This window comes from Tupaia chinensis, unplaced genomic scaffold, assembly GCF_000334495.1.
Source record: "Tupaia chinensis unplaced genomic scaffold, TupChi_1.0 Scaffold000146_1, whole genome shotgun sequence".
Classification (NCBI taxonomy): Eukaryota; Metazoa; Chordata; class Mammalia; order Scandentia; family Tupaiidae; genus Tupaia; species Tupaia belangeri.
This window is the reverse complement of record NW_006159616.1, coordinates 8,248,695-8,276,620: the sequence shown is the minus strand read 5'-3', so window position 1 is coordinate 8,276,620 and position 27,926 is coordinate 8,248,695. Positions and strand designations below refer to the sequence as shown.

The window sequence follows — 27,926 nt, the reverse complement described above, 5'->3', positions numbered from 1 at the left end:
CCGGGCACGTACACACCTGTGCCCAGGGCCTGAGGAACTAGAGCACTGGAGCAGGGGATGTAGCACGGCCAGGCTCTGTGGAAGGTGTTTCTCTCTCTCTCTCCTCCTCGCTCTCACTCTCATGCATTCTCTATCAGGAATTTTTAAAATATATTTGTGGTGGTTAAGGCAGCTGGATTTCTCATGACTGAATGAGTGATTCAAGTACCAGACCTGGCAGCTTGAAAGACACCCTGAGGGGACCAGCAGATGGCGTGATGGTTACGTCACTAGACTCCCACGTTGCTGACTGTGGTTTAAGTCCTGGGCGCGGTGGCTTGGAACTCACACCGGGCAAGTGTGTATGCATACCCAAAATCCCAAGAGAGGAATGGATTGCTGTGTGGCCATCCCCACCGGGGGAGGTGATTTCTTGCTTTCTGTCTCTGTCTTTTCAACAAGCACACATGCCCTATAGCAAAAAATCTCTGTTAAAAAAACCACTCTGGGTGCACATGCACGCATGCCCAAAATCCAGAGAAGAAAGTGGAGGAGAAGGGATTGGCACATGGTCATCCCCACTGGGAGGTGATTTCTCACTTTCCCCTCTGCCCCTCCAGCCAGTGTATGTGACCTGTACCCAACTAAACAAAAATTAAACAAAAAGAAATTGTAAATAACTTCACTTGCATTGGCCTAGCCACGTGAGCTTGTTTTATGAGTCCTGAACTTTTGAGTATAGAGAATTTGAAGACCAAAAAGGAGACAGTGGAAACTGCTGTTCACTGTGACTCAGAAAGCCTGAGTCTTTACCACTCATTATGGTATTTCCCAGCCTGAGTCTCCGGGAGAACACAGTGAAGCCAACTGTTCTTACTATTCCTTCTCAGCTTGGATCAGCAGGTGGGGATGTTAAATCTAGACTTAAGAAGATGTTGGACACAGTAGAGAGTGCGTGCACTCGGGACTAGCAGTTGGTGTAATGGCTATGTCTCTGGACTCCCATGTAGTCGACCATGATTCCAGTCCCAGACCCAGTGGCTTAAACTCACGCCGGGTGCGTGTGCATGCATGCCTAAGATCCCAAGAGGAGAATGGAGGAGAAGGGATTGCGGTGTGGCCATACCCCCAGGAGATGATTTCTCACTTTATGTCTCTCTGGTTCTCTCTGTCTTTCTGGCGAACGCATGTGCCCTCTAGCAAAAACATCTCAAAAAAAGAGAGAGAGAGAGAGAGAGCATGTGCACTCACCAGGGAGGGAGGAAGCAACCTCCATGAGAGGCAGCTTTTTCTCTCCTTTCTCCTCTATCCCTCCTTCCTTTGGGATTTTGGGCATACACGCACATATGGCTGGTGTGTTTCTCAAGTCTCCTGGGACTCAAATCCTGTGGTTGGCCATGTGAGATCCCCACTGTCTTAACCAACAGGCTGTGAAGCTGGCCCAGACTTCTTATACTTTTAAAATGCCTTTTCAAGAAGAAAAATACCACAAATTTCTTTTTTTCTAATTTTTTTTAGAATTATTTATTTTATTATTATTATTTGTTGTTATTTAATTTGAACAGAGAGAAAGTGAAAGAGAAAATGAGAAAGCAAGTCACCAGGTCTGGGATTCGAACTGTGGTCAGCCATATGGGCGTCCAGTGCCTTAACCACTGCTACTTGCCAGCCCCACTACAAACTTCAATGCCGAATATTTATCATTTGTATTAATCCTTACACTAGCCGATATATAGATGAGAAGTAAGATGCTGCCAGAGTTAGGAATAGGATTATGCTAGTGAGAATCGAAGTTCTTTATAGAAGGGGCCCAAGAACACAGCCTGCGTAGATTTGGAAATGCCTGCATTTAATGCAGCTGCTGTATGCTATCCTGAGAATTCAAAACTCATTTAAAGTACAAGATGAAATGTAATTGCTTGTGTTCTACTTTATCTGGAAAAAAGCTCTATTGGGGGAACCTAGGAAAAAGAGGGGGAAAGAGGACAAGCAAAGTGAAAGTTTGACAATTTACTCCACTCTGCTCAAGAAAGATACTGAATCCATCGAGGATAAAACCCCACCCAGTGAGAAGTAGACTGAATCAGAATTCACCACTGTCAGGATGAGAGAATAATAATACCTGTAATTCATTAGGCACCTACTATCTTCCAGGTCCCGCATTAGGTTCTTTTTCGTAGTATGTCATTTAATTGTCACAATTTACCTCCATCTTACAAATGAGGGAACTGAGGCTTGGAGAGGTACAGTGCTTCGTTTAAGATTACACAGCTAGTGGGTAGCAGGCCTGGGATTTGAACTTAGATGTGACTTCAAATACTTTGATTCGTTTGTTTTTTCATCAGTAATTGGGCTCTAGAACCAGACAGCACAGCAATAACACGACTGCAATGCTGGATCCACCTAAGAGGGTCCCAGGCTTGTGTCCCAGAGCCTCCCAGTAGACCCGGGCACACATGCCTGTCCATGGTCCGGTCTGGCTGAGGCTGGGGTCCAGTTGAGGCATGAAGACCCTGTTGGGAGCCCTTGGCCCTCTCGCTTTCTGTCTCTCATAGAAGAAATAAATAAGCTTAAAAAAAAAGAGTGCCAACTAAGTGCTAAGCGCGGTCCTCAGTACCAGGGATACAGCGGTAAATGAAATAGCGTAAAACCCCTGCCCTCGTGGAGCTCATATCCTAGTGAGGGGGACACACACACCGTGCTGGTCACGTGGTGGGTGCTGATAGAGCACAGGAGGGCCTGGGTGCCAGGGTGAGGAGCTGCCGTTTGAGACTGGGCAGGGGAGGGGCCAGCTGGGAAGGCAGCTGCAGGTGGTGAGAGGACACGTCGCGGAGAGAACCGGGGAGGGGCAGAGTGCACGGAAGGTTCAGGAGAGCTCTCTTTGTCCTTTGCTGTCCACTTGTCCTGCTCAGGCCCACCAGCCATCATTCCAGTCACTAACTCAGGTGCCTGTGTGCCCTCGTCTGGTGGAAGGTACCCTGAACAAGGCCGTTACCAGAAAGGCATGTCCGCTGGAGTCAGTAAATACACTGGCACCTGCCCCGTGTGCCATTCCAATCCCTGGTGAGGTCGTTTAGGGCAAGTCCATCTCTGAGAGTCCATCCCAGGCCAGCCGGTAGTGTGGTGGCTAAGGTGGCCAGATCCCACATGGCTGATGACGTAGTTTAGACCCAGATCCAGCAGCTTGAAAAACACCCCAGGCACGTGTGTGTGCCCAAGATCCCAAGCGGGAAATAGAGAAGGGATTGTGGTATGGTCCTCCCCACTGGAGCGAGCTTTCTCACTTTCCTCTTCGTCTCTGGTGAGCGCATGTGCCCTATCGCAAATAAAAGAGAGAAAATAAGGAAATTGACCCCCTCAGTGTTCAGAGCCCAGGGTGGGAGTGGTCTTACTTTACTTTGAGCAGATTCCTAACGTGTGATTGCTGAGTGCATAGAGGGAGGGAAGACTCTGGACTTGGCCTGCGGTGGGGGCTGGGCACAGATCTTGCTTCCTCCTCACACTCACCGTGCTGCCAGCCTCTCCCGGCACCAGTTTCTTCATCCTTGAAAATAACGGGACCTACCACGCAGGGCGCTGTGAGTTTGAAAAGGGCCGACACGTCTAATGCTCTAGGCCTGGTAGCTGACACGAGGGCTTCAGCAATGGTCATCCCACCCTCGGGCATTTGCTGCGTGGCCTGCCCCCTTATTTAAGAGCAACTCTCTCCGTGCTTGCTATATCCTTGTTCCTCCTCTAGTCGTAATTCCTCAAGCACTTCCACTCACTGATGTTCCATAGTTTTTTGTCTTTTGTATTTTTTCAGTTGCCAGATGGCATGTGTCCTCACCAGAGAGAGAAAGAAGGAGAGGGAGAAAGTACGCCCCCTCGTGGTGTGTGGTCACACCACAGTCCTTCCTCCATTTCTCACTCTGTCAGGATGATCATGGGCACACACTCGCACAGGAGTGTGACATGTTTTTCAAGTTGCCACGGCCAGGATTCAAACCACAGCTGGCCATGTGAATTCCAACCTTCTACACACAGCACTTAACTGCTGTGCTACAGGGCCGGCCCCCACAGTCGTTGTGAATACCGTGTTGTGGTACTCATCGGTGTACTAGACTTAGCTCTAGACCATCCAGTTTGGATCCTTTTTTTTTTTTTTTAAGGTTTTTGCCATAGGGCATGTGCACTCACCAGAGAGAGGGAGAGAGAAGGAAGGGAGAGTGAGAAATCATCCCCCCGGGAGGGTGACCACATCACAATCCCTTCTCCTCCATTCTCCTCTTGGGATTTTGGGCATGCATATGCACCTGGCATGGATTTCTTTCTTCCTTCCTTTCTTTCTTTTTTAAAGAATTATTTATTTAATTTTATTTATTCATTCACTTATTTTAATTTGACCAGAGAGAGGGAAAGTGAGAAAGCAAGGCACTAGGTCCAGTACTCGCACCGTGGTTGGCCATATGGGAGTATCCAGCGCCTTAACCACCATGCCACCTACTGGCCCCGGATTTCAAGCCCCCCATCTGGGACTCCAATTGCAGTCATCCATTTGCGAGTCCGGTGCCTTAACCACTATGCCACGTGCTGGCCCCCCGGTTTGGATTCTTATTCCGCAGTTGTATCAGCTCTGCAATCCGAGATAACTCACTTAACCCCTTTTCTTCACCTAATGTGAATTTATTTGATTTGTGATAGCACATGCACATGTGCATGCAGGAAGGGGATGAGGATGAGAAGCACCCTCGACAGGGACTCACCATGCTGCGACCCCCTGTCCCAGCCCGGCTGGGCATGCCCACGGGCACCAGGGATCAGAACCTGTGTCTGTAACATGAAGGGAAGGGACTCTGTTATGTTCCTCCTTGCTTGTCCTTGGGACATCCCGTGGAGGTAGTCTGCAGGTAGTTTAGCCTGCTCAGCAGTTTTAAAGCTTTTAGTTTGGGATTCCTGTCATTACTCAGCAATTTCATTTTAGGAATTTACTAATTAGGAAATACACAAGCACACAAAGATATGTGTACAAAGATGGGCAAGAGCATGTATCAAAGCATTCTTTATCATAGTAAAGTCCAGAAGCAACTTTGGTATCCTGACTTATAATCAGAAGTGTATCTGTTTTGAGGTTCAGTCCCAGTTCTTGTCACAGAGTTTAAAACCATGATTGGGACCAGCAGTAGTGGATATATAGCTGGACTCTCATATGGCCAACCGCGGTTCTAGTCCCAGACCCAGAGGCTTGAAAGTCAAGCTGAGCACATGTGGATGCGTGCACAAGATCCCGAGAGGAGAATGGAGCAGAAGGGATTGTGGCGTGTCCGTGCCCCCTGGGGGGGTGAATTCTCGCTTTCTGCCTCTAGCAAGCACACATGCCCTATAGAAAAATCTCAAACAAGTCTTTATGAAAGCAAACCCTTTTGATTTCCTGAGTGGTGAGAGTGCTGAGAGAACCTTTGTTCTGATCCTTGGTCTCTGGCCCTGGCGGCTGGCACAGAGTGCCTCATCACATGGTGTCTCCTGGTAAGGAGTGTCTTTTGTTCTGACAGGCCCGTCTTTGCTGAACTCCTGGATGTAAGCTGGTCACTAGAAAGGCCGTGCAGTCATTAGGAGCTTGGGATGTTCAGCCCCACCCCAGGGTGGTGGAACTCTCAGCCAGGGAAGGGGAGGGGGCAGAAATTGGGCCACTAATCGATGATGCCTACATGATGGAACTTCTGTTACAAATCCCTGACTGTTAGGTTCGAGAGCGTCTGTGTTGCTGAACACGCACCTGGAGGTGACATGCCCCGAGAGGGCCTGGAGCTCCGCACCCCCTCACATGCTTTGCCCTGTGCATCTGTTCCCTCTGCTGCTCATCTGTGTCCTGTCTCCGTAATGGCCACTATCGTAAATGAGTATATGTAAATAGTGTTTCCCTGAGTTCTACCAGCCACTCTCCCAAAGTACTCAGACCCAAGAAAGGTCTTGGTAACCCTCGGTCAGTCTCCGCTTGGTCAGTATAGGTCGCTGCGGACACTTGTAACTGGCATCTGAAGGAAGAGCAGTCTGTGGGACTGAGCCCTTACCCTGTGCAAGCTGGTGCTATCTTCAAGTAGATAGTGAAAGAATTCAGTTATAAGAAGCCCCCTCGGGAACCAGCAGTTAGCGTAATGGCTATGTCGCTGGACTCCCACGTAGTCGACCGCGGTTTGTGTCCCGGACCCGGTGGCTTAAAACTCACGCCGGGCGCGTGTGCGTGCATGCCCAAGATCCCGAGAGGAGAATGGAGGAGAAGGGATTGCGGCATGACCATCCCCCCTGGGGGGTGATTTCTCGCTTTCTGTCTCTATGTCTCTCTCTGTCTATCTGGCGAGCGCACGCGCCCTACAGTGAAAATCTCTCCCAAAAAAAAAAAAAAAAAAGGAAGCCCCCTCCTGGGCTCAGCAGATGGCATAATGGTTACATCACTGGACTCCCACATGGTCAACCATGGTTTGAGTCCTGGACCCAGCATTTTAAAACTCAGGCCAGGTGTGTGTATGTGTGCCCAAAGTTCCGAGAGGAGAATAGAGGGGAAGGGATTGTAATGTGACCATTCTCGTTCTCCCTAGGGGGTGATTCTCCCTTTCTGGCTCTCTGGCGAGCACACGCATCCTACAGCAAAAATCTCTTAAAAAAAAAAAAAAAGAATCCCCCTTTCCAGTGGGGTCTGCTGGAGAATTCCTGGCATACAGGGGAAGCTCCCACGTACCTGGTGCTCGAAGTGAAGTGTGCTGAGTGTGTGCATGTGAGAGCAGGAGGAGCGGTTTGCTTCCCTCGTCTCTCACCCAGCTACAGCGTGCAGCGGTAAAGAGTCAAACAGGTTAAATAGGTCCATGGCCCAGTCTGGGCCAGCACCTCCTGCGTACCAAGCCCTGTTCCGGTACTGGGGACGCATCAGTGAGGGAAACAGATCCCTGCCTTCACAAGGCTTCCGTTCTTGAAAACAGACGATAAGCAATCGACAGAGAGGCACGTGTGTGGCATGTTAGAAGACAGTGAACACTGTGGAAAAAGAAGCAAACAGGTCGCAGGGGCTCTGCGTCTGGAGTGCCTTTTTTTCTTTTTTATTTTTTTGCTTAGAGAGATTTTTGCTATAGGCCAGGTATACTCAGCAGAGAGAGAGAGACAAAGAGACAGAAATAGAAAAATCACCCCCCCCCCCCCCCGGAGGAGGGCCGCCGCCCCGGAGGATGGCCACACTGCAATCCCTTCTCCTCCATTCTCCTCTCGGGATTCTCGGAGCGCACATATACGCGCCTGGCATGAGTTTAAGCCGCTGGATCTGACTCGAACAGCAGAGTCCAGCGATGCAGCCATTACACCATCTGCTGGTCCCCTGGAGTACATTTTTAAATATGACATTGAGGTAGGCCTCGTCGAGAAGGACTCGAAGCTGGTAAAGGAGGCAGCTCTGCAGCCACCAGGGAGATACTTACACACTCCAGGCAGAAGGAACACCAGCGCTGAGGCCTGAGGCAGGAGCCAGCCAGTATGTTCAAAGAACAGCAGGGTCTCTGGAGACTGGAGCAGGCTGAGTGAGGGGAGTACGGGAGGCAGAGGGGGCCCAGGGACCAGATTATGAAAGGTCTTACTGGCTTTTGTGAGGTTTGTGGATTCCATTCCCAGTTATACAGAGAAGTCTTCATGGTTTGGCAGAGTAGTGACATGATCTGTTTTGATGTTTTAGAAGGAACAGAGTAACTACTGTGTTATGAGTAGTCTGTCAGGGCCCAGCTACAGTGGCACAGGCAGGAGAGCGCTGCCACACAGTGGCACCAGAGGCCTGGGTTCAGTGCCCAGCCCAGCCTAGGCAGGACTGGTGTGGCAGCGCTCTCCTTGGTCCTGGCTGGCTGGGGACTGATGGGAGGGTGGATCTCCACATGGCAAGACCCGGTCAGGAGTGTTGCAGACGTTCATGTGCTCTCGTGTGCTCGCGCTCTCTCTCTCTCTCTCCCTCTCTCTCTCTCTCTCTCCTTCTCCCTCCCCCTTCCCCATCTTCCCCTCCCAGGAGTGTTGCAGACGTTCATGTGCTCTCGTGTGCTCGCGCTCTCTCTCTCTCCCTCTCTCTCTCTCCTTCTCCCTCCCTCTTCCCCCTCTCCCCCTTCCTCTCTCCCTCATAAAAATAATGGAAGGAGGGAGTGGAATAGACTGTCAGAGAGGAAGAGAAGCGAGGAGACCACGTAATAGGTCATTATAACAACCCAGGCAAGAGAGGGATGATGGCTCAGAGAGGAGAGTGTAGTGGAAGTGGTGAAAACAGCCAAATTGTAGGCCTGTTGTGGAAAAAGCCAAAGGACTTCCTGTTAGATTGGATGTGGTGTGCAAGAGACTACGACGACGAGAGAGATCAAAGATGCCTCTCAGGATTTTTGGCCTGAGTAATTGGCTTCAACTGGAATGGCCAAGACGGTAGAGTAAGTTGTGGGACGAGGTCAGGAGTTTGGGGAAATGCTAAGCTAGAGAGGGCTCTTCCGCATCCAAGAGGAAATGTCTGTTGGCTGTTAGTACAGGATGCGTGTCCGGTGTTAGAAGAGATCCTCCGTAAGTACTGGTTAAATGGCAGGATAAGAAAAGAGGCTCAGCCTCAGTGGTGCAGGCACTCAGGCACCACTCCGGGATATTAGGGCAGCACGGGAGGCCCAGGCCAGATCCCGGGTCCACTTGAACCTCGGAAAGCCTGGTGTTCCTGTCATCCTGGCCAGGAGGCAGGGAAGGATGGGCGTTGATCAAGACTGCCCGGAGTACTCGCTTCTCTCTCATGGAAGAAAGAAAGAAAGCTAATTTCTTTGTGTTTGTTTGTTTGTTTGTTGCCATAGAGTATGTGTACTCTATGGAGAAAGACAGAGAAAGACAAAGAGTGGAAAAGTGAGAAGTCAGCCCCGGGAGGATGGCCACACCACAATCCCTTCTCCTCCATTTTCCTCCTAGGATTTTGGGCCTGCACACATATATGCCTGACATAATTTTCTATTTTTTTTTTCAAAAACACTTATTTATTTATGGGATCAGCAGGTGGCATGATGGTTACATAGCTGGACTCCCACATAGTCAACCACAGTTCAAGTGCCAGACCCAGTGACTTGAAACTCACACAGGGCACGTGTGCATGCATGCCCAAGATCCCAAGAGGAACATGGAGAAGTGATTGCGGCATGGCCATCTCATGGGACAGGGGTTGTTCTCACATTCTGTCTCTGTCTTTCTCTGGTGAACGCACATGCCCTGTAGCAAAAATCTCTATACAAAGTTATTTATTTATTTATTTATTTATTTGTTGTGATTTTCAAGCTTCCAGGTTCAGGAACCAAACTACAGAAAGCCATGTAGAAATCTGGCACTTTAGCTGCCACGCCACCTGCTCGTCCTAAAATAAGTTATTTTTAAAAAGAACAAGAGGGCCAGCTCCATAGCCTGTTGGATAAGGCAGCCGGATCCCACATAACCAAACTCACAGTTGGAGCCTGGAGTTGGCACCTCGATAAACACTCTGGGTGCTTGTGAAAGTGTGCTCAACATCCCAAATGGGTGAAGGGATGGAGGAGGAGAGATTGCAGCATAGCCATTCTGCATGGGAGGGCGTGCTTTCCCATGTCCCTCTCTGTTTCTCTGGTGAGTGCATGTGCCTTCTAGCAAAAAAAAAAAAAAAAAAAAAACTAGAAAGGTTATTCAAGTATTAAGTGAAATAAGTATCATATGATACCATTTTAATTTATGTGTGTGTATACATCATACACACGCAAACACATATTTGTGTAAGGAAAAGAACAAGCAGATACTTACCAAAATATTAATAGTGATCATATGGGATATTATTTTTATAGTGATTTTTTTTTTTTGGAGAGATTTTTGCTATAGGGCGCTTGTGCTTGCCGGATAAACAGAGAGAGAGAGAAGGTTAGCAGAACCCCGGGGGGGGGATGGCCATGCCGCAATCCCTTCTCCTCCATTCTCTTCATGGGATCTTGGGCACACACGCACATGCGCTCGGCGTGAGTTTAAGCCAACAGGTCTGGGACTCGAACTGCAGTCGACTACTGGGAGTCCAGCAACATAGCCATTACGCCATCTGCTTGTCCCAGTGATTTTAATTTTTTTTTTGAGAGGTTTTTGCTATAGGGCGCGTGCGCTCGCCAAACAGACAGAGAGAGACAGAGAGACAGAAAGCGAGAAATCACCCCCCTAGAGGGGATGGCCACACTGCAATCCCTTCTCCTCCATTCTCCTTTTGGGATCTTGGGCATGCACGCATATGTGTCTGGCGTGAGTTTTAAGCCACCGGGTCAGGGACGCGAACCGCGGTCAACTAGGTGGGAGTACAGTGACATAGCCATTACGCTAACTGCTGGTCCAGCAGTGATTTTCATTTTTTAAAGAATTATTTTTTATTTAACTTTATTTGTTTGTTTATTTTAATTTGGCCAAAGAGGGACAGAGTAAAAGATAGAGGTAGAGAGAAAGGAAAAGCAAGAAAGCAAGCTGCCATTTCCAGGACTCAAACTGCTATCAGCCATGTGGAAGTCCAGCACCCTTAACTACCACACCATCTGCCAGCCCCAGTGATTTTAATTTCTTCCTTTTTTGAGTCTTTTTTTTTTTTAAGAATTATTTTTATTTAACATTTATTTATTCATTCATTCATTTATATTTGACCAGAGTGAGAGAGAAGGAGGGGGAGTGAGAAAACAAGCTGCCAGGTCCAGGACTCGAACAACAGTTGGTCATGTGGGAGTCTAGTGCCTTTAACCACAATGCCACCTGGTGGCCCCTGTATTTTCTTTTTTTATTTTTAAGAATTATTTATTTAATTTTATTTAACATTAGTATTTTTTATCTGTCTAGAAAGAGACAGAGAGAGAGAGTGAGAAGGAGGGAAAGTGAGAAAGCAAGCCATTAGATCTAGAACTTGAACCGTAGTCAGCCATGTGGGAGTCCAGCACCTCAACCACCACCACCATCTTCCAGTCCCAAGTCTGTGTTTTCTTATAGCTTTATAATTTATATGAACGGTAGACGTGTTCCCAAGGATGGTAGTTTCCTTTTCCTTTTTTTTTTACCTTTTAAGAATTTGAAATTTTGGGACCAGCAGTTAGCGTAATGGCTATGTCGCTGGACTCCCACGTAGTTGACCGCGGTTCGCATCCCGGATCCAGTGGCTTATCACGCCGGGCGCATGTGCATGCGTGCCCAAGATCCTGAGAGGAGAATGGAGGAGAGGGGATTGCGGTGTGAGCATCCCCCTTGGGGGGGTGATTTCTCGCTTTCTGTCTCTCTGTCTGTCTCTGTCTGTCTGGCGAGCGCACACGCCCTATAGCAAAAACCTCTATTAAAAAAAAAAAAGAATTTGAAATTTTAGTTTTTTTCATTTTTTTTAACTTGCTATAGTCATGAGAGATAGAGAGGAAGGAGGAAAGTGAGAGAGCAAGCCACCAGGTCCAGGATATGAACCACAGTCAGTCACGTGGGAATCCAGCATCCTAACTAGCATACCTGTTGGCCCCGATAGTTTCCTTTTCAACCATTGCCAAGTTTTTAGACTCAGGTTGTTCAAGGTTTTGGGGGTTTTTATGAATAGGAGCATTATATATATAGTTTGCTCTCTTTTTCTTTTGAGGTATTTCCTCATGGTTTATTCCCCAAATTAGAAATAACAGGATAGGGGACCATCAGGTGGAGTGGTGGTTAAAGTGCTGGACTCCTACATGACTGGCCACAGTTCAAGTTCCCGGTGGCTTCAAAATCATGCCAGGTGTATGTGCATGCATGTCTCAAATCCTAAGAGGACAGTGGAGGAGAAAGGATTATGGCTTGGCCATCCTCCCTAATGGGTAATTTCTCACATGTCCTCTGGCAAAAACCTAACAAGAAAATTAAAAATAAAAAAACAACAGACTGGGAAATATAAAGGTTTGTAACTTTTCTTGAAGACTGTCAGATCACCCTACAGAAAAACTGAACCAATCTAGAATCCAGCAGTGACAGGATACTGGATGGTCCATTTGGAGAGATAGTCCCTCCTACTAGGTCAGGGTTGCAATTTCCCACCAGAAAGTACCTATTGCCATTCCTTCAGCTGCCGTGGGGCCACAGAAGAGCTTCATGTAGGTCTCCCGTACTTTTCAGGTGTAGGCATCGGTGTGGTCCATGCTGGGTACGAGCGTCGCCTGGCCCATCACCTGGGAGCACACAGCACACCCTCTATCCTGGGAATCATAAATGGGAAAGTCTCCTTCTTCCACAATGCCATCGTTCGTTGAGAACCTACGACAATTTGTGGAAAGTCTTCTTCCAGGGAACTTGGTGGAGAAAGTAAGTACCTGTCAAGAACGTGACTGAGAAGTACCAGGGTCAAAGAGGTGCCAGGGCCTGCTCATTGCCCAGAACTTCATCTGTGGTCACCTCAGAGCTGAGTTTCATTTTGAGCAGGACAAGACACATCAATGAATTAATTGATTACTCAAACTAAGTTATTTAAATGAAATCTGTAAGAAAAAATTGACACAAAGAAACTACTGAGACTGACAGAATGTATTCCTGCTTATAACCATCTGGCAGATTTTACACTGTCATAGGACTCTGAATCTGAAACAGTAGGGACTGCTTGCTTTCTTTCTCTCTCTTTCCTTCCTTCTTTCTTTCTTTCTTTTTTTCCTTCTTTCTTTCTTAGGATAATTTATTATTATTATTATTATTCAGTTTGACCAGAGACAGAAGGGGAGAGAGAAAGGGTGAGAAAGCAAGCCACCTGGTCCAGGACGCAAACCACGGTTGGCCATGTGGGAGTCCAGTGCCTTAAGCACTGTGCCACCTGCTGGCCCCTCTTTTTTTTTTTCCCCCCCATTTTTGCTCTATGGCACGTGAGCTTGGTGGAAAGAGACAGAAAGCGAGATATCACCTCCCCAGGGAGGTTCGACACGCTGCAGTCCTTTCCCCTCTCTGTATTTTGGCCATGCACACACACACACCCAGAATGAGTTTTATGCTGCAGGTTCCAGGACTTGAACCACAGTCTACTACATGGGAGTCTAGTGACGTGACAATTACACCATCTGCTGGCCCCAACAGGGACTGTCTTTTAAACAAAAAAATTGAGTCACATGGAAATGAAGGATTTCTTTAAGGTTCATGAATTTGTTTGTGTGAGGATATTTGTTTTATGAAAATATTCTATTGGGTCATCAGAAAACTCATGTTGTATTTTTCTTTGTTTTTCTATTAAAAAGTGCATCATGGCTTTTCCGACAACCCAATAGTTAAATTATACTTGGGGGCTGGCCTTGTAGCCTAGCAAATTAAGGAAGCTGGATCCCACATGGCTGACCATGGTTCAAATCCTGACTGGGAAAACACTCCAGGAGCATGTATGTGCATGCCCAAAGTCCTGACAGAAAGGAGAGAGGAGAGTTGGAGGGAAAAAAGACTGCAGCATGGCCACACCCGTTACGAAGGGCTTTCTCTCTTCTCACCCCACACTGGTGAGCACACACCCTTCTGGCAATTAAAAAAACTACATGTGGTTATTTAATGATTGAATCTATAGAAGAAAGGGGCTGGCAAGTGGCATGGTGGTTAAGGGCCCTGGACTCCCACATGGCCGACCATGGTTCAAGTCTCAGACGTGGTGGCTTGCTTTCTCACTTCCTCTCTCTCTCTGTCTCTCTCTGATCAAACTGGAAAATAACAATGATAATAATAATAAATAAAGTTTAAAAAAATTATTCTCTTAAAAAAAAAATCTGTAGAAGAAGAAAAAATGATTCTGGGCCAGTAGGTGGCGGGAAGGTTAAGGGCACGGGACTCCCATATGGCCAACTAGATAGAGTTCGAGTCCCAGACCTGGTGGCTTACTTTCTCATTTTCCCTTTCTCTTTCTCTCTCTGTCTCTCTCTGATCAAACTGGAAAATAACAATGATAATAATAATAAATAAAGTTAAATAAATAAATATTTTAAAAAGGAGAAAAACAGATTGTGAGGCCAGCAGGTGGCATGATGGTTAAGGCACAGGACTCCCCCATGGTTTACTGTGGTTCAAGTCCCAGGCCTGGCAGCTTGCTTTCTCATTCTCTCTTTCTCTCTGTCTCTGTCTGGTCAAATTAAAATATAGCAATAATAATGATAATACATATAATTAAATAAATTCCTTATTTAAAAAAAAGATCCTGTAGGAATAAATATTATTTTTGGAATTTTAGAAATTTATAATGACACAATATGAATTTCACAAAGGAAAAGTTGAGCTAAAGAATTTAGACACAAAAGTTCATATTCGTTTATGATTTTACATTTCAACATCTAAGTTCTTCTCCCCAGTACATTAAATTAGGGATCAAAATAACTGGGAAAGAACTATTAGTTTGCTTTAAATAATTTATTCTTGGGCCTAGGAGTTAGTGTGGTGGTTAACATACTAGATCCCACATGCCTATTCCATGGTTCAAGTCCCTGACCTGGTGGCCTGATTAAAATGCCAGGCATGTGTGCATGTATGCCCAAAATTTTACAGTGATAAACAGAGGAGAAGGGATTACAGTATGGCCAGGCTACCTCAGGGGGTGATTTCTACTTTCTCTCTCTCTTTTCTCTGATGAGCACATGTACCCTGTGGCAAAATTTTTTTTTTTTGGTGGGGAGAGTTTTTTGCTATAGGGCATGTGGACTCGTCAGAAAGAGAGATAGAGAGACAGAAAGCAAGAAATCACCCCCGAGGGGGTGGCCACAGCACAATCCCTTTTCCTCTATTCTCCTCTCGGGATCTTGGGCATGCACGCACACACTCCCAGCGTAAGTTTAAACCACTAGGTCCAGGATTCAAACGGCAGTCAACTACATGGGAGTCCAGCGACATAGCCATTACTCCATCTGCTGGTCCCCCCCAAAAAAATTTTTTTATAAAACAATCTTTTTTTTTAGAATTTTTTATTTTATCATTATTATTATATTTTAATTTGCTACAGGACATGTACACTCACCAGAGAGAGAGAGAGAGAGATGGAGAGAAAATGAGGAAACAAGTCACCAGGTCTGGGACTCAAACTGGTGAGCTATATGGGAGTCCAGTGCCCCAACCACCATGCCACCTGCTGACCCCCCCCTCAAAACACAGTCATTTTAATAGTACCAAGTAGAGTGAACATATAAAAATCTCCATTATATTTCCATATGAGCTCTTGATAAACTGTCCTGCCAGGATCGTTACCCACAGAAGTATTTGTTAATATGAATTTAAAATGTGAGAGAGTAATGTAGAAGTCTAAAGTGATGATAGATTGCTAGACCGGTCCTCAAACATTTATTAATTACCTGTGTCGTGCTGGGCATGAAATAACGTATGTGTTCCAGTCACCTTTTTTTAAAGAATTATTTTATTTAACTTTATTTATTTATTTTAATTTGACCAGAGAGGGACAGAGTGAGAGAGAGAAAGTGAGAAAACAAGCCACCAGGTCCAAGACTTGAATCGTGGTTAGCCATGTGGGAGCCCAGTGCCCTTAACCACCATGCCACCTGCTGGCCCCAAGACACTTTTCAAGTGAGTGGTTATTTCCATCCAGTGTGTTGGAACCCATTCCTAAAGAGTGGGGATGGGCTTCCTGGAAGAAGTGACCCCTGTGCTGAGTTTGCCAAGTAAGAAAAGACAAGGAGTGAGTTGCGAACAGGCAAAGGTCAGGAGCTGGGAGATAGCCTGCTTTGTCCAAATTAGTTGTCAGTGAGCAGAGGAGGATGAGGTTTGGGAGGTTAGCAGAAGTCTCGCTGTGAGGGGCTCGGAGCACCTCCAGGCCTCTGTGAGGAACTTGGGCCTTGGCCTGCAGGTGATGGAGCCGTTGCAGCGGTCTGAGTCCTACAATGAGGAATGAGATGATCCAGTTTGGGCATTATATAGATCATTCTGATACAATATGGAAAGATAAATCTTCTGAACTACTATGAAAACTTTACTCACTGCAGTCCCTTCTCCATTATGCCTGCAGGATTTGGGGCATGCATGCACACATGCCCAGCTTTCAAGCCACCAGGTCTGGGACTCGAACCACAGAGTTGGCCATGTGGGATCCAACAGCTTAACCACCATGCTAACTTCTGGGCCCAAGAATAAATTATTTAAAGCAAACTAAGAGTCCTTTCTCAGTTACTTTGAAATTTAGAAATTTCATTATGTTTAATTGCCAGAAGGCATGTGTGCTCACCAGAGAGACAGAGCACACTCCCTGGTGGGGCGTGGTCACACCACACTCCTTTCTTTTCCGTTCTCCATTCCATCAGGATTTGGGGCACATGCACACATGTTCCCAGTATGTTCTTCAAGCCCTACTTCCAAGATTCAAACCACAGTCAGCCATGTGGGACCCAACTCACTTAACCACATTCATTTTATGTTGTTGATGGGTTTTGTTGGTGTTCTGTTTGTATTTTTGGTGCATGACTGACCAGAGAGATGGAAAGAGAAAGAAAGCACTCCGCGACGGGTGTGGCCACAAGGCCATCTTTCGTCCTTGATGTTTCCATCCTGTGGGGATCTGGGGCACATGTACCCATTTGCCCAGTGTGTTTCTACAGGATTCAGGCCACACAGTCCTGTGGGATCTAGGTCCCTTCCCCAGGAGGACGTGGGCCAGCCCCACATTTTTTCAATATACTTATTTGTTTTCTCAGAATATTTTTAAGACATAAGCAGGGAAAAACTAGTCAGATGAAAATAAATAAATTTAATGTACCAATGAGGTGGGCCACCTTATTTTTTTTTTAAGAATTATTTGTTTAATTCATTTATTATATAATTATTTCATTTGCTATAGGACATGTGCACTCACCAGAGAGAGAAAGCAGTCCACCAGGTCTGTGACTCAAACCGTGGTCAGCCATATGGGAGTCCAGCACTTTCACCATACAACCTGCTGGCCTTGAGCCACCTTGTTTTCAGTTTAAGGCATTTAAAAAGGATGAATGTTGGATTATCTTTTGCAGATTATTAGATGAAGTCCACTCAAGGCCCAGCCACAGTGTGCTAAGTCACCGTCCTCCATTGGCTGCGACCTCACATGAGTCTAGGGTTCAGCGCCTGAGCAGTCTGAAGGCCGGGAGCAGTGGGCAGTGCCATAGTCCTGGGACCCTGGGGGCAGAGGAAGGAGCACTGTGCGCCCTCAGCTAGCCTGAGCACAGCAAGACCTTGTCCAAGCAAAGAGCCAGGCGGGTGGCCATGCCAGTCGTCCCAGCAGGGAGGACGAGACGAGTATGGCCACATACTCATCTCATATACTTTTTGTTTATGAAAAACATACACTTTTTGATTATTTTTTTTAAAAAGGCACGAAGAAGAGAAGTGTGCTTTCTAATTCAGCCAGAACCAACATCAGAAGCTCAGTTTTTGTAGCTGGTCCGCAGTCGTGTCAGCTGTGATTAGGACTTCAGCCTATAAGAGCCGAAACAGAAGAAAATATGAAATCAATCCTCACTGTTCTTTTGATTGTTTTACTCAGATAAAAATAGAAAGATTCACTTTCTGCAGTAGTAAAGAATGAAATATTGGGGCTGGCAGGTCGCGTGGTGGTTAAGGTGCTGGACTCCCACAGGGGTGACCATAGTTCAAGTCCCGGACCTGACAGCTTGTTTTCTCTCGCTCTCACTCTCTCTCTCTCACCAAATTTAAGAATAATAATAAATTAAATTAATAATTCTTTTTTAAAAAAGAATTAAGTATTGAAACTAATATTCTATTTTCAATTGAAGGTTACAAATAAAAACTACGTCAGATTCCTTTCCGGCTGGCAGCAGGAGAACAAACCCCATGTCCTTCTGTTTGACCAGCTGCCCGTGGTGCCGCTGCTGTACAAGGTACTTTATATGCTGGTGTCATGTTTTCGTGTTTTGGAGGGAAGTAACCTCTGAGTCGGAGCTTGTAGCCTGTTTGTCCTTTCTGTACGTCAGCGTTCATTCACTGGAAGTGTTTGAAGACCAGACATTTCACTTGAGCAGCATACACTGAGCGTCTGCAGGTGCTAGTGACTGCTGGCACTTCCCACACATGGTACCACGTAACCCTCAGAGGAAGCCAGTGATAGAGGCACTGTCGCCATATCATAGACAGGGTACTGAGCTCCGCACAGTCTGTGACCTCCCAAGGTCTCAGCACTGCAGGGCAAGCACGCCATCCCCACCCGAACCTGTGTGTCTCCGAGCCTGCCCTCTCAGCGGCGCCCTGTACCACGCTTCCAGCACACTCTCATCCCGTGCTGAGAGGCGGGACAGGGCAGGCTCCTAACCATCGGCATGGTCACTGCCGTCTCATGTGATCAGGGTACAGGAAATTCCTCAAATATGCCTCACCTCCCTCCCACCCAGTACACATCCCCATATGATGATTATTTTGCTTGATCTGTAAAAAAGAATTAGTTGTGTCTCCCACGGTTGGCACAGATTGTGCAGAGAGCACCGGAGTTCTGAAGCGCGCAGAGTAGAGAAACTCTAGTCGGGCTCTCTGAGCCAGCGGCCCTCCTCTCCACCCTTGGTGTGACACAGCCCTGCGTGATTCGTAGCTCAGGTGCTGTGCTCTCAATTTCCTTCGCTTCCTCTCTCTTATCCCTGACAGCTGACTGCTTTTGCATACAAGGATTACTTGTCGTTTGGATACGTCCACGTCGGCCTGAGAGGAGCGGAAGAAATGATGAGGCAGCACAACATCAACGTGTACACCCCCAGCATCCTGGTCTTTAAAGAGCACATGGACAAGCCTGCTGACACTCTCCAGGTATGTGGGAACCACCTCGTCGCAAGATCTCCTGTACATTTTCTCCTGAGCCTCCATGGAAACAAACAGCAGCTGCAACGAAGTGGATGAGGTGAAGGAAAAACTTGTTTTCACCTTCTTCCCTTAAATGAACCCTTTTTTTTTTTTTAAGAGAGATTTTTGCTATACTGCGCATGCACAGTAGACAGACAGAAAGTGAGAAATCACCCCTCAGGGGAATGGCCACGCTGCAGTCCCTTCTCCTCCATTCTCCTCTTAGGATCTTGGGCACGCACGCACACGGACCTGGTCCAGGGCTCGAACCATGGTTGATAACATGGGAGTCTAGTGACATAATCATTATGCCATCTGCTGGTCCCAAAATGAGCACATTTTAAAATGAGGTGTTGTTTTTTTTTTATCTAATTTGGTGTTGATTTGCTTTCACTTTATTTTTACCTCAAAAGTGTCCCTGTTGGAAAAATCAGTTGTTTTTCAAAATAAATTACAAAATGAATTAATAAGTATCAGAGTGTGAAAAAGCCTGAAGCAAAGTAAGTAAAGGAAAAGCTCATGTAGGCCAGGGTTAGGAGGATCACGAGGCCCCCTGCAGTGGCACAGGCAGCAGAGCTCCTGCCTCGCCACGCCGGAGCCACTGGAAAGACCCCAGTTCAGACCTGGGTTGACCTGAAAATGCCCAGGCCACGCCCAGGATCCTAGCTGGCTGAAAGTTACACCTAACAATATATGCCAAGGTCTCTCAGATTTCAGATTTTTTTTTTTTTTTTTTTTTACTGCAGGACACTTGTGCTTGCCAGAGAGAGACAGAGACAGACAAAGAGAGAAAGAGAGAATGAGAAATCACCCCTCAGGGGGTTGGCCGCGTCACAGTCCTTCATTCTCCTCTCAGAATTTTGGGCATGCAGTACATGTACCCAGTGTGATTTTCAAGTCACTGGGTCTGAGACTCACATCACAGAGTTGGCTCTGTGGGATCCAGTCACCTTAACCTCCACACCACCTGGTGGCCCAGTGTCATCATGACTCTGAAAGGAGAGTAGCAAGAAACCGCGCACAGCGGTGACTGGCTAAACCCTGTGACAAGGAGAGCGGGATGGCCAAGGTCACTCACCTGAAGGCACTTGCCGAACCGGTGTCCGGCCCCTCGTTATAACAGCCACTTTGAAGGCTGTAACCAGTGGACGTGACTGATGGGAGAGGAAGGAGGGGTGGATTAGGGCATGAGGACATTCATGACGTGAAAACATCCAGAGAGTCTAGGAAGCAGCGTGAGCTACTTCAGGTGCACGGTCCTGAGAAAACGGTCAGATGTGCACACGTTCTGTTGCCTTACAGCACTGTTCAGACCGGACTCTCCTGTTCTCAGGGAGAACTCATCTATTTGGTTTCTATCGGCATCCATAAAATTTCAGTTGGGTCAGCGGTGTAGTAGTTAAGGCACTTACTCCCATATGACCAACTCCATAGTTCAAGTCCAGACCCAGTGGCTTGAAAAAGACGCTGGAGGGACCAGCAGATGGTGTAATGGCTATGTCGCTGGACTCCCATGTAGTCGACCGTGGTTCAAGTCCTGGACTCGGCGGCCTTAACTCATCCCGGTTGCGTCTGTGTGCGTGACCCCGGCGTGTGTGTGCATGCCCAAGATCCCAAGAGGAGAATGGAGGAGAATGGACTGCAGCATGGCCATCCCCCTGGGGGGTGATTTCTCGCTTTCTGTCTCTCTCTCTCTCTCTGTCTTTCTGGCAAGCATATGCACCTTATAGCAAAACTCTCTCAAAAAAAAAAGAAAAAAAGAAAAAGAAAAACATGCTGGGAAGGTGTGTGTACATGCCTAAAATCCTAAGAGGAAAATGCAGAAGGGACAGCAATGTGGCCAGCCCCCTGGGGTGATTTCTCACTTTTTTTTTTGTCTCTTTACTATGAGCACACACGCCCTATGGTAAAAATCCAAAAAACAAAAACAAACAGGTCAGCAGGTGGCGTGGTGGTTAAAGGCACTGTAAAGCCACTGGACTCCCACATGGCCAGCCACGGTTCAAGGTCTGGACCTGGTGGCTTGCTTTCTCACCTTCTCTCACTCTGTCCCTCTCTGATCACATTAAAAGAAATTAATTAATTAAATTAAATATTTTTTAAGTTAAAACAAAACAGAATGAATCTGGGGGAGAACTGACATCTTTACAAAATTGGACCATCCAACCTATGTGCGTGGTACGTGTTCCATTTGTTTAGGTCTTCTGTCATATGTCTCCATAGGATTTCATCATTTTGTCCATAACATCACATTGTTTTTCTGCTTATTTTAGGAACCTCATTTTTTCTGTATTATTAAAAAGATAATTCTTTTTCTTTAAAGAATTATCTTATTTAACTTTATTTATTTATTTATTTAAATTTGACCAGAGAAGCAGGGAGGGAAAGGGGGAAAGTGAGAAAGCAAGCCACCAGGTTCAGGACTTGAACCCTGGTCGGCCATGTGGGAGTTTAGTGCCCCTAACCACCACGCCACCTGCTGGCCCCTAAAAAGGATGTTATTTTAAGTACATTTTCTGTTTGTACAGTATATGAAATACAGTTGATTTTTTTTAAAAGTTTTGCCATAGGGCACATACACTCGCCAGAGAGAAACACAGAGAGACAGTGAGAAATCACCCCCCAGGAGTGATGGACATACCACAATCTCTTCTCCATTCTCCTGGGATTTGGGGCCCACATGTACATGCATCCAACATCATTTTCAAGCCACTAGGTCCAGGACTTGAACCACGGTTGACCATGTGGAAGTCCAATGCCTTAACCACCACACCACCTGCTGGCCCTATAATTGAGTTTTTGTTTTGTTTTTAAATTTTTTTAAAGACTTATTTACTTAATTTTATTTATCATTATTGTTATCATTATTATTATTATTTGTATCTGCTATAGGACACACATGCTCCAGAGAGAGACACACCTGGGGGGGGGATCGGTGAGAAGGCCAACCACCAAGGCTTGAGACTTGAACAGCAGTCAGCCACATGGGAGCCCAATGCCCCATCCACCATGCCACCTGCTGGCCCCCCTACAACTGATTTTTACATATTGACTTCCTGTCATCCAGCTACCTTGCTAAACTCTATTAAATAATCTGTACCATCTTTTGGGATTTGCTAAGTACAGGGTTGTATCATCTGAGATTAATGACAATTTTGCTTCTTTTTTTAGCTGTTACTGTATTTCTTTTTTCTTACCTTCTATTGATCTCTGGTGAGACAAGGAATAGAAGTAGGGGACATCTTTGATCTAGATCTTAAGGATAGTGGAAGGGTGGGACTAGTAGGTGGCATGGTGGTTAAAGGCGCTGAATTCCCTCATGGCCAACTATGGTTCAAGTCCCTTACCTGGCAGCTTGCCTTCTTGCTCTCCCTTTCTCTCTGTCTCTGTCTGGTCAAATTAAAAAATAGTAATAGTGGCAGGATTTTAACATATCCCTAATAAGTATATTTGCAGAGGCTTTTTTTTTTTCTTTTTAATTTTACCAGACAATGCATGTACTCACTAGACAGAGACAGAGAGGAAGAGAGAGAAAGCACTCCCTATGGGGCATAGTCATTTCCCCTTCTCCATTTCTCCATCCTGTCGGGACTTAGGGCATACACACAGACGTGCCTGGCATGTTTTTCAAGCTGCTAGGTCTGGGTTTCAAACTGTACCGTTGGCCACATGGAAGCCAGCTCCCTTACCACCAGACCACAGAGCCAGCCCTGCCGGAGCTTTTTGTGCATGTTCCTTATGAGATTAAGGAAGTTTATGCTATTCCTTGTTGACTGAGAGTTTTAACCGTGGATGGTATATTGATTTTTATCAAATGCTTCTTCCACATCTATCAGATTATCCTATGACTTTTCTTTAATTTTAATCCCCTGTAATGTACTAATTCATATTAATTTATTTTTAAATGTTAAATCTAACTTTCATTCATGAAATAAATACAATAGGATTATGATTTATATAATGTTTTTAATACATTGCTGGATGGGGACCAGCGGGTAGTGTGGTGGTTAAGGCACTGGACACTCCCACGTGGCAACCATGGTTCAAATCCTAACTGGTGGCTTGCTTTCTCACTTTCTCTCTCTCTCTCTCTCTCTCTCTCTCTCTCTGAACCTCTCTCTGATAAAATAAATGAATGAATAAATAAAATAATTCTAAAAAAAGTACATTGTTGAATTCAGTTTGCTGTCATCTTGTTTAGGACGTTAACATTTATATTCAGAAATGAGATTGGCTTCTAACTTCTCAATATTCAGCTCTCGTGGGGTTTAGCATCATGAAAAGAGCTGGAATACACTGACTCTTTTTCTGTACTCAAGAAGACTTTATGTAGGATTGGATTGTCTTCCTTGAAAGTTTGAAACTGTATAAGAGAGGAAAATTCATGAAGGTCATCACCCTTTAGCACAGTGGGTTAAGGGAGCCAGATCCCTCCTGGCCAACTACAGTTCAAATCCCAACCCTTCTGGCTTGAAAATCACACCAGGTAGGGCCAGCAGGTGAAACAGTGTTTAAGGCGCTGGACTCCTACATGGCCGACTGTGGTTTGAGTCCTGGACCTGGCAGCTTGCTCTCTCACACACTCTCTCTCTCTGGTCAAATTTAATAATAATAATAATTTTAAAAATTAGGAGCCAGCAGATGGCGTAATGGTTATATCACTGTACTCCCACATAGTTGACCGTGGTTCAAGTCCCAGACCCAGTGACTTAAAACTCACACTGGGTGCGTGTGCATGCGTGCCCAAAATCCTGAGAGGAGAGTGGGAGGGGATTGTGATGCCCTATAGCAAAAATCTCTTTTAAAAAAATGGTACCTCAGGACCAGCAGTTAGTGTAATGGCTATGTCGCTGGACTCCCATGTAGTCGACCGCAGTTCGAGGCCTGGACCTGGTGGCTTGAACTCATGCCAGGTGCATGTGCATGCATGTCCAAGATCCTGAGAGGAGAATGGAGGAGAAGGGATTGCGGCATGGCCATCCCCACTGGGGGGTGATTTTTTGCTTTCTATCTCTCTCTGTCTCTCTGGCGAGTGCATGTACCCTATAGCAAAAAATCTCTTGGGGGGAAAAAAAAGGTACCTCTTGCCAGAGGGTACATAAACTTAACAGTGAGAGAGAGGAAGGGAAAAGGCACCTACCTGTGAGGTATGACCATACCACAATCCTTCTCCTCCATTTCTTCATCCTTTGGGGATATGGAGCATGCATTCATACACACTCAGCATGTTTTCTCAATCTACTAGGACTGGGATTGAAACCCTGGCTGGCCCTATGGGATCTGGCTCCCTTTGCACTATACTTAATCGCTGTGCAGTTGGGTCAGCCCTCTTTTTAACTTCGTGACATGGATGTTGTGTTCATTAATTTTCTTTCTATTACCCTTTTCTTATTTTGGTTTTATTTGCCATAGGGCATGTGAGCTTGCTGAAGAGACAAAAATCACCCCCACACACACGGGAGGATGGCCTTGCTGCAGTCCCCTCTCTATTCTCTTCTTGGTATTTTGGGCAGGCACACACACATGCCCAGCATGCTTTTCAAACCACTGGGGCCAGGACTCAAACTGTAGAGTCAGCCACGTGAGATCCAGCACCTCAACCACCATCCCATCTGCTGGTTCTCTATTACATTAATTTTAAGATTACTCTTCAAAAAATGCAGAAGAAATTAAAAAAAGTGAGTCAGAACATTTTGGAAAGCTTTGCCAGGAAATGATCTCTCTGAATATTGTAATGTATTACGTGGCTGGAAAGTCATGATGTATTTTTCTGTTTTTCTATGCAATAATGAGTCATGACTTTCCTAATTAAATTTTCTAAATATAGTACTTATTAGGTTCTTTTTTAAAAAATTAGAGGCCAACAGGTGGCGTGGTGGTTACTTTGTTGTACTCCCACATGGCTGACTGCAGTTCAAGTTCTGACCTGGTGGCTTGAAACTCATGCCGGGCACATATGCGTACATGCCCAAGATCCTGAGAGAAGAAGGGATTGTGGCATGGCCATCCCCCTTGGGGGATAGTTTCTCACATTCCCTGTCACTGTCTCTGTCTTTCCAGCAATTGCATGTGCCCTAAGGCAAATATCTCTCAAAAAAAAAAAAAGATAAAATTTAAAAATTTTAAAAGATTACCCTCCAAGTACTACTTTATTTGCATACCAACATTTCAATAAATAGTACTTTCATCAGTCATTTAAATTCATTGAAATGATACGCTTTCTTCTTAGATCAATGGGTTATTCAAAGTATGTTTCTTAATTTTCCAACATAAAGGGAGTCTGTCTGTCTGTCTTCTTTCTTTCTTTCTTCCTCTCTTTCTCTCTCTCTCTCTCTCTCTTTCTCTCTTTTTAATGTGCCAGAATGCATGACTACTCACCAAAGACATGGAGGAGGAAAAGGCACTAAAAAGCATCATACTCCCGTGGGGTATGATCACACTGCAGTCCCTTCTCCATTTCTCCATCGTGTTGGGATTTGGGGCCTACCACTTTGCATTTTATATTGAGTTCTAGATTAATTCCATCGTAGTCAGAGTATCTGCTGTGTACAATTTCAGTCCTTTAAATCAGTAACATGCTTACTTTAATACACTTTTTATTTTACCATGTAATCAGTAACATGCTTACTTTAATACACTTTTTATTTTACCATTAACAAAATGGTCATCATACAGTTTTAGTAACATTGTCTTTTTTTTTTAAGAGAGGTTTTTGTTTTGTTTTTGTTCATGTTTTTGCTATAAGGTATGTGTGTGTACTCACCAGAGAGACAGAAAGAGACAGAGAGACAGGAAGTAAGAAATCCTCACCCCCAAGGAATGGCCATGCCACAATCCCTTCTACATTCTTCTCTCAGGATTTTGGGCATGCACACACAGGTGCCTGGCATGAATTTCAAGTTCCTGGGTCCGGGACTCAAACTGCAGTCAACTATGTGGGAGTCCAGCAACGTAACCATTACTCCATCTGCTGGTCCCAACATTGCCTTTTATACTTGATAATATTGTTATTTTGAGGTTCATTTTTAATTGCTATGCCTTTTGTACTTAGTAACATTGTTGCTTTGGGGTTTATTTTTAATTGTTCAGTTTGCTACAAATCCTGAATACAGATAAAATTGCCTAAAATTCAGAATGATTAACTTTTTCAATTTATCAGCACGAAACAACATACAAAACTTCTGTAGTGGAAAGAGCATTTGATTTTGCTTTGACCTGAGATAGCTACATGTTTATTTGCTCACACAGGTTTGTCCTTGCGTATATTACTTTAGTCAAAGTTAACCACATTTTTACTAAGCTTGTAGGCAAAAGCCCACTTGTAGTTAGAAAACTGAATAAACACCAACTGTTTCTTGGTCTTTCTCCAGGCCCGAGGTATTAAAAAACAAGTTATGGATGACTTCTTGACCCAAAACAAGTATCTGTTGGCAGCCAGACTCACCAGCCAGAGGTTGTTCCATGAACTCTGCCCCGTGAAACGGACTCACCGACAGAGGAAGTAAGGACTCAACTTTGTCTCCTCTTGACATTGCAATGGAAGGGCCATGTTGCATTTTACATCAGGGTGATTAAATGTCTACTTTGTGACAGGCAGAAATTATTCTTCATTTAACAAATTCTGATGTGGCTGGCAGATGGCGTGGTAGTTGGGGGTTTTGGACTCCCACATGGCTGACCACGGTTTGAGCCCCAGACTTGGCAGCTTGCTTTCTCGCTTTCTCTCTCTCTCACTCTCACTCTCACTCTGTCCCTCTTTGGTCAGATTAAAATAAATAAATAAATAAAGTTAAATAAAATAATCCTTTAAAACAAATGTCAATTAACAGCTACAATGGTTGCCAGTTATTTTAGTCCAGGGCATCTTAGAACCCAATTGCATATGCCAGCCTGGCCTAGAGGTCAGAGAGCTCCCTGAGGTGAAGCACTTCCACTGAGACCTTCAGGCTGAGTAGCCTTTAGCTAGATGTCACGGAGAGACTGGGTCACTTTAAAGAAGGGAGAGTGACTGTCCCCACTTGAGCACTCTGCAGAGTGAGCCTGTGGAGGTCTCAGAGAGGAGCCAGGACCGCAGCTGAGCAGGAGGTAAGCCTGAGAACTGAGGATAGGACAGGAAATAGCCAGGAACTGGGGAGGCTCAGGGACAATAGAAATGTGAAGAATATTATAGAGTATCTAAAAGGTCTGTAAATACAGGGTAATATTATTATACCTTTCTTAGATTAGTGAATCAATAGTTTGAAGTTTAAGGTCATTTCATATGTACAATGTGAAAGGAAAACATAGTATTCGTATTATTTGAAAATGAAACTGAAATATTGTCTAAAATGAATTTCTCTATGTTTCTAGACTTTTCAGATTTCTTTATAGTCTAAGAGAGAAGAAGGAAGAATATTATTTTAGGTTTTTTGGGGGTTTTTTTTTTTTGAGATTTTTGCTATAGGGCGTGTGTACTTGCCAGAGAGACAGAGAGTCAAAAAGCGAGAAATCACCCCCCAGGGGGGTGGCCATGCCACAATCCCTTCTCCTCCATTCTCCTCTCAGACACATACACCTGGCATGAGTTTTAAGCCTCCCTATCCAGGACTGGAACCGTGGTTGGCCATGTGGGAGTTCTGCAGCCTGACCATTATGCCAGCTGCTGGTCCCCAGGAAGGATTTTAATAATAACAATAATAATAATAATAATACATATATGTAAATGTACGTATGCTTGTATACACACACACACACACACACACACACACACACACACACACATATCCCGGACCGTAAGGGTTGTTGTTTATGCAACCTTCAAAACATATTCCAAATCCATACATTTCTCTCTCTCTCTCACTTTCTTTTTTTAATCGCTATCATCCCAGAATAAATCATTACTCTCTCTCTTTAAGGCCACCATGGCAGTCTTCCAGCTGGGTTCTCTGCTCTCGGTCCACTCTCATACCCTCAAGTCAATTCTGCACACATTAGCCAGTGATCTTTAAAATTGTGAATTGGGGCCAGCAAATGATATGGTGGTTAAGGTACTGGATCCCACATGGCCAATAGCATAGTTCAAGTCCCAGACCCGGCGGCTTAGTAAACATGCTAGGCATAATATGTGCCCAAAATCTCAAGAGGAGAATGGCGGGAAGGGGGGGGGACGTGGTCATCTTCCCCCCCCC

General features: G+C 45.5%; 1 protein-coding gene across 1 annotated transcript in view; it reads left to right on the top strand.

Moving 5' to 3' along the window:
• Positions 1–27,926, top strand: part of DNAJC16 (DnaJ heat shock protein family (Hsp40) member C16) — a 60,949-nt gene that overhangs the window by 22,259 nt on the left and 10,764 nt on the right. Inside the window, 5 exon segments of the mRNA XM_027770617.1 lie at positions 12,106–12,236; positions 12,238–12,291; positions 17,709–17,813; positions 18,568–18,726; positions 26,130–26,260. Coding sequence (XP_027626418.1) covers positions 12,106–12,236; positions 12,238–12,291; positions 17,709–17,813; positions 18,568–18,726; positions 26,130–26,260 — 580 coding nt within the window.